This window comes from Microtus ochrogaster, chromosome 8 (assembly GCF_000317375.1).
Source record: "Microtus ochrogaster isolate Prairie Vole_2 chromosome 8, MicOch1.0, whole genome shotgun sequence".
In the NCBI taxonomy this organism is placed as follows: domain Eukaryota; kingdom Metazoa; phylum Chordata; class Mammalia; order Rodentia; family Cricetidae; genus Microtus; species Microtus ochrogaster.
The window spans coordinates 54953372-54960996 of NC_022015.1; the positions used below are offsets into that span (position 1 = coordinate 54953372).

Below are 7625 nucleotides of genomic sequence, written 5' to 3' on the forward strand. Positions count from 1 at the left end.
CCAGGACCAGATGGTTTCAATGCGGAATTCTACCAGAACTTCCAAGAAGACCTAATACCTATCTAGCCATAAATAAGGGGCACGGAGTCTACAATTGGTGAACCTAAAGAAGCTAAATAAGAAGGTGAACCCAAGGAAAAACATATAGTTACTCTGTGTTTAATCTTACACCGTCTTTTTCTTTTCTCCTTTCCGTTTCAGAGGGACGCATGATCATCCAGGATATTCCTGCTGCCACCAGCAGAGGGCATGCGGAGAACGCACCGGACCTGGTGTCAGACCCCGCCTACTACAGCAGCTTTTACCAGCCATCTCTGTTTCCTTACTACAACAACCTGTACAACTACCCGCAGTACTCGATGGCCCTGTCTGCCGAGTCCTCCTCTGGGGAGGTGGGAAATCCCCTTGGGGGATCTCCTGTGAAGAACAGCCTGCGGAGTCTGCCAGCACCTTACGTGCCCGCGCAGACTGGAAATCAGTGGCAGGTATGACCCAGAGAATGGGATATGCAAAGCACACATGTATGTAAGATGTCTATGCATGCACGCATGTGCCATGCACATGACCCAGAGTTAATGGGATATGCAAAACACACATGCATGTAAAATGCACATGCATGCACATATGTGCCATGCACATGCCCAGATCAGCACACATGTAGTCACAGTATGGAAAGCACATTGGTTTTTCTTTCCATCTGTTGATAATGTTATTTAACTCCAGAGTTTGACTGAAGGGACTCGGAAGGGAGTATGCATGCATCTGGGCTCCTTTTCAGTTTTAGCTTTTTTCACATTGTCATTTTGCAGCAGTACCCAGCTGGCCAGCATTAGATGTTTCTGTGGTCCCACCTCCTCCAGCCTTCCCCATTTGGGGGCCGCTTAGACTATATTAGGTGCAGCATCCTGGGTGCAGAATGAAGTCCTCTCTATGCAGATTTTTACCCTAGGAGAGAAAGGATTCTGATGGATGTGTTTGCACGGCTTAAAGGTTTGAAAGGAAATTCCATTGTGTTGCGAAGGCCCAGTAACATACGTGGGTGTTTTTTAGAAATGGATATCAGTCTTACACACACACACACACACACACACACACACACGTATTATTTAAATAGTGTGCAGCCAAGCTTTCAACATTTGAAGCAAAACAGTGTTTTGCCTCATTGAGGAAAGAGCTTTCCCGGTTCTGTTAATAAGGGTGAAGCCATTTCCATCAGATCATTCATTGTGTTAGCACCAGAAGCACTCCGAGGCTTGGAGTAGCTGAGAGGTTAGTCCCACACCATCAGGCCGCAGAAGAGGCTGTGATTCTGCAAGCACTGTGCTCACCATGACCGTGTGAACATGCCCTAGGCTTTCTCAGCAAGGGTTTGATTTCAGTACAGTGTAACATATCCAGGAGTTAGTGCAAATCTTGGATGCCCTCTTTGCCCCTTATTTTCTTAGCTTTATTGAAGTATAATTGACAAATTGGATGCATTCGTACTGTACAGTGTGGTGTCCTGAAGTGTGTGTACACCGTGCGTTGTTTATCACAGTTGGGTTAATGAAGGCACCGCCTGTGTGTGTGCTTGCATTCACCTGAGGTTCAGTCTGCATTTTTCAGGTATGAAGCATTATTGAATAGAACTACCACATTGTGCATTCAACTTCCAGAACTTAGAAATTGAAAGTAAAAGCTTCAATGTCTGTCTCTCCACTTCTCTAACCCCAAGTCTCTGGAAGTCAGCATTGCAAATTTCTGTTTCCTAGAGTCAAGGGAGTTTTTTTTTTTTTTAAATGGTCTTAAGCCCAATTCTAAAACATTATGACCTGAAATTTTCCTCTAACCAAGTCTGTTTTGTTCATCCCCCCTTTTTTTGAAGTGAAGGAATTATTAATATTCAAGTCATCCCACTTTAGAGATTCTCTTGCTACGCTCAGGGATCTGACTAGTCCCGTGAACTACAGATTTCTCTTAAGTTTTCCGTATGCTTTACATTTTTGTGTGTGCGTGTATGCATGCATGTTTGCATCTGTGTAGTCAGGTACACAGGCACATAGAGCGTGTGCGGGCAGAGGCCAGAGGTTGACCTTGGGTGTCTTTCTCAATCACTTCACACCTTATCCAGCGAGGACAGGTCTCTCTCTTGAATGCACGTATTTGGCTAGTATTATCAGCCATTTTGCTCTTGGGATTTCCTGTCTCTGCTCTTCTGTGAGGGGGCTATGGAAAGGCAACCATGCCCGCCTGACTTTTTTTTACATGGGTCTCCAAGATCCGCTCCTCCTGCTTATACAGTCAGCACTTGTATTGTTTCCTCAGCCCCACACTGTATTTTTTGGAGGGAGACTTAAAACTTGTGGGTGTTAGAATTGAGAGGTATTATGAAGATAATGGGGGTCTGGTGGACCTCCAGATGGACCTCTTCAGACCTTTCTAACATGGTAGAATTTATGGTTTGGAGAAGGTTTTCAGTTGGCTTCTGTTGACAGTTCTCTTCCTGTGGGGAGGTGGGGAGAAAGAAACATCTTAAAAAATTTAAAGAAGCCAGGACCTGGTGATGCACTCCTTTAACCCCAGCGCTCAGGGCAGAGACAGGCAGATCTCCCTGTTCAAGGCTAGCCTGGTCTACAGAGCAAGTTTCAGGACAGCTAGGGCTACACAGAGAAACCCTGTCTTGTAAAACAAACAAAGAAACAAACAAGATTTAAACAAAGCAGACCTTCTTGCTGGTCCTGCAGAGACCCTGGGATATCAGTTGCTACTGGCCAGTCTGGCTTTTCTGTTTCTAGCCTTTGGTAATTGGATAGTTGGGTGTGTCTGTGAACCTGAGAGGTTAATTGATAAAGCCTGGCAAAAAGACAGCTATCTCCATTTGCACCTTAGTCACATCCTCTAAACCAGCGGGTCTCTTCCTTTTGTCAGAACCCCTGTGACAGCTGTTAGTTCCTACCTCTCTTTTCTGTCAAGGACCAGCAAAGTCACGTGTGAGGTCTTAGTTCAACCTGGAGACGGGCCACTCGCCAGGAGCATCTTGCTGGGGCCTGGCAGGTCCCTCCTGTTGTGCTCTAGGTGATACCACCCTTTCCCTCATGCAGAAGGGGGAAGTAATCTGCTGTGAGATGCCTCACTTAGACACACATACAAGCCAACCAGAGTGGGAGGGGAAACTCTTGAATGCTTACTTCCTCTCTAGGTCTCTGGGGACGGCATCCTGGAATTCCAGAGCATGCGCCCCTGTGAACACCACCATGCATGCTGAGAAAGGCTTTAATGGCTTCTGGTCTGTCTCCAGCCTGCAGAGATTTGTGGCCCAATCATAGATTCCTGTCCTGTTCTGAAACAGGAATAACATTTGTGACACTGGAACAAACTCACGATGAATGGCGGCTTCCGCTGACCAGCAGCTCAATTTCGCTTCTGCATTTAATTGCCTGCAAAAGCTGTTTATTGCCTTGTGCACTCCTCCACGGCAACATTATCTCTTAAATAAACATGTTGTACCTGGTTGACAAGGGAGAGGTGCATATCAAGTGAGCAGAAATAAATATGGGAGGACTCAGAGCCCCGCCTGAGATCTCCTTCAGGCTCGCAGCTGGCGCTCTTTTGTGGGCTGTTTCCAAACTTGTGCCACCAGACGTCTGGGTTCACGTTCCCACCGCAGTCAGGGCGTGGTCAGATGACAGCCTTAGGGGTTGCATTCCTCTGGTGGTTACTTTGGTCTCCGTCTGAGTCAACCCGTGGTAATTAATGGTTGTCCACTGACAGCTATGCACCTCACTGGAATTCATGTATGTGTTAAATAAACATGCACCGGGACCGCTGCACACTAGGATTGACTGCCAAATGAAGTAGGTAGAAAAGCACAGCAGGGTAACCACAGTTAACAATAGTTCATGCATTTTAAAAATAGCTAGAAGAGACATGTTGCCTAAATATGCTGATGACCCTAATATGGTCCTTGCCCGTTGTGTCTATATATGGAAAAAACATGAAGAAATGGTGGGAATAGCCTTTCTAGCCCTTGGTTTGAACCGAGATGCAGGCAGGAAGGGAAATGAATTCTGGCATATGACACTGGGCATAAAGATGCCTAAAGCGGATGATCCTGGGATGATGCTCCAGCCCTCTCAGCTTGCTGAGGGCCAGAAGACCAGGCCGGTGTTTTACAAAGCTGACTGTGACTGTTTGCTTGCTTCAGTATATTCTTCACCCCACATACCAACAACCTGAGCAGGCCCTTGGCTTCACACTAACTCCTTTTCTAGTGTAGCTTAGCTCTGGGACAACCATGTTAATGTATGGTGGAAAGAAGTGAGTTTCCAAGCACAGGCTGTGTGGACATAGCCGGACCCCTACCTTCTCCACCACAGTGCACTGTCTTTCCCGCAGGAAGTGTGGCTGTGTGAAGGCACATCTTAGATCCACTCTAGTTCCCAGGAAAAGTTAAAATTAATAATCCTTAAATCATTTAATGTGTGTGTTGTCTGCTTTTATTTATTATTATTAATATATTTATATATCAGCCTATTAATATATAACAAATATACGTTATTTCTAATATATCAATATATTGTATATAATATATTAATATATTAATATTTTATGTTAATATATTAATATATTATATATCAATATATTGTATATAATATATTAATATATTAACATAAAATATTAATATATATATGGATGGAGAAAGACCGAAAGGATCTCTATCTGTGGCCCTGAGTGTCCTAGAACTCTCTATGTAGACCAGGTTGGCCTTTAATGCACAGAGATATGTCTGCCTCTGCCTCCAGGTTCTGGGATTAAAGGAGTACGCCACCAAGCCTGGCTTTTGTTTATGTTTCCAAGGACAGAGTGTCCCTATATAACCCAGGCTGCCCTTGAACTTAGATGTCCACCTCCTGTCTTAGCCTTCTAAGTGTTGGGGTTACAGATATGTAAAAATAGACCTCTCCCTCAGATACTCTCTTTTTTTGTGAGGGAAGAGGAGTACTCTTGAATTTAAAAATGATAATAGCAGGGGGAAGACAGGAGAACGTAAGGTCCTTTTCCTGGGCTGGGAAGGTTGGTCCAACTTCTCGGAGGAGTCTGACCAGGTCGTTTCATCCCAACCAAGCATCCTTTTTACAGTCTTGCTGTTTATGAGCTGTCTGCCCATCCTGTGGCCCACACGGTCACCAGCAGGTTCGACTTGTCCCACTTTCTTTTCTAGAACCCATTTCTTTTCCTAGAATCCAGTGTCATATCGGCTTCTTTTCTGTTGCTGTGATAAGACGCCATATCCAAGGCAACTCAGAAAAGGAAGCGTTTAATTGGCTTATGGATCTAGAGGGCTATAGTCCGTGATGGTAGAGCCGAGGTATGGTGGCAGGAACAGATGAGAACTCCTGTCTCGAACCACAAGCAGGAGGCAGAGAGCTAAGCATGGCATTGGTCTTTGGAACCCTAAAGCCTGCCGGCCCCCCATGACATTCCCCCTCCAGCAAGGCCACCCCTCCTAATCCTCCACAGCCACCAACTGGAGACCAAGTGTTCAGATGCTCAGGATTTATGGGAGACATCTCATTGGAACCTCCACATCTACTGTCTGATTGGTGGTGGACACTGGCTTTTTTTTTTTTTTTTTTGGTCATAGAGAAGCCTGCAGCATTAACACGCCATCAAGGGAATTTATAAGGATATATGCAGTTTTAGGGGTCTTCGAGCTAACCACCATAATTTGGTTTCTTAAAGATTAAACACAGAGACCTAACTCGGCTGATGCCGGAAGGATTTATTTTAATTCATGTTCCGTTGCTGTCATGTGTATTTATTTTATATCTTATGTATTCATTAATTCTAGTAATCTTATAGTTGCGTATTTTTTTTACCTTCTAGTAGGCAGTCATTTCTGTTGAAAACATGAACTACTGTAAGCATCTTTTCTCATGTGTGTCTCAGATGACACTGGTGGGTAAAATGTTACTGCTCTGTGGCTCAGGGAGAAATATGCTGGGCTCAGAGGAGTGGGGCTGAGGAAGGCCCATTTTTACAGAGTACCCCAGTAACCAAAGTGGATCCCAGAGGAAAGTTGAGCTGGCCTTAGGGAACCTGGGGGCAGGAGGTGGGGAGCAGGCGACCCTGACTCAAGACAACAAGGGATGGAATAACACAGCCTTCTCCGGTCTTGTTCCTCCACTCAAGAGATAAAACCAAGACTCAGGGAAACAAAGTCACGTGGCACTATCACATCACTGGTTAGTGGGAAGCTGGAACAACAGGCTTTGCCGACTTTGGAAGACTCTTCCTTCCCAGAATGCCTCTGTTGTCTGTGTAGGACACAGCACATTTCTTAGTCTTTGAATCCAGCCTGGAGACTGTAATGACACTGAATATGGTGCCTCTTAGGCTTGTTTCTCGACACGTGTTGACACACACACACACACACACACGGGAGGGCTGAACTACATTTAGGGAAACCTGTTTTCATTTATTCTTGAGTCATTTGATGTGACCTGTTCCCATGATAGTCGTGGAGGGGAATGGGGCTCTTCATGCCATTTATGAGTTGGGGGGTACCCGCCAGGAGCCCACAGTCTGCACTGGAATCTTTAAACAGTTTGAGGAAAGTGTGTGAACGTGTACCTTTGTGCCCACCTGGAGGGTGGCTCTGGACAACCTCACCTTGCCCTGAAAGCAGTGTGTCATGTTCAGTTCTCATAAGATAGCCTTCATACTGCTGATTTATGCTAAAAGTATCCTAATGTTTCTGACAGCTCATGTGTGACATGAATATAATCCATATTTCTTAAAGCAGCTAATCCAAGTACTGCTGATAGGGCTATATCTCTCGGTATCTGCCACAGAGATTCTGATGGTAACATATTGTTTCTGGGTCACTAGCTTCGTCTAAAACAGAAGGTTGGAACAGAGTAGCAAAGGTTAATTAAGTTTGTCCATCACAGCAGGAACACATATGGATGACTCTGAAGCATTTTGCTCTAAAATCAAAGTTCCTGAACGTGCGGTTGCTGGCGTCTTCGCCTCTCATATTCAAACGATCCAAGGTGAAGTTTCTTAACTTGATGCAGAGAAGTGGAAAGAGCTGGGCTGTTGAAAGGTGGTGTTAGCAAGTCACCCTTTAAATAAGCAAGTATCTCCATTGAGATTGGGAAGTGTCTTGGGTCAGTGGAAGAAATCGGGAGCTCCGGACAGTTCGCCTCCAGCCTTCCTTTTTTTCCTCTTTGCCTGAGTAGAACCAAGCTCTTTGTTGGCAGCGTCTCCCTATGTTGACGGTTTTTAAGTCCTCAGGATACAGTGAGACAACAGGACAAGTCTCTTGTATCCTTCAGCAAATGCTCATTGTCTTGCTCTGACGTTTCCTTATTCCTCTAGTCCATAGCTGGTAGTTTCTCAGGGTACCAACGTCAAGAGTATCTCCTAGCCCGTTGCCACAGTCTGCAGAGTTGCTCTACCGTGCCACCGGACGGTCAGTGTGCCAGCAACTTGGGAAGCCATATGTCTGCATAATTTTTAGCCAGGTGTTTGAAGATGAAATTTGTCTTCTCTTTTCTTCCAGCTGTTTTGTTGACTTTTTAAAATATAATTGATACTGGCATTTATGCCTGGCTGTGTGAATTGGGTTGAAAAGTTAGGGT

At 45.1% G+C, this 7625-nt stretch overlaps 1 protein-coding gene across 1 annotated transcript in view; it reads left to right on the top strand.

Moving 5' to 3' along the window:
* Dmrt1 (doublesex and mab-3 related transcription factor 1) overlaps nt 1-7625 on the top strand; it is an 89518-nt gene that overhangs the window by 40780 nt on the left and 41113 nt on the right. The window contains exon 3 of the mRNA XM_005352090.3: nt 202-485. Coding sequence (XP_005352147.1) covers nt 202-485 — 284 coding nt within the window. The remainder of the gene's footprint in view (nt 1-201; nt 486-7625) is intronic.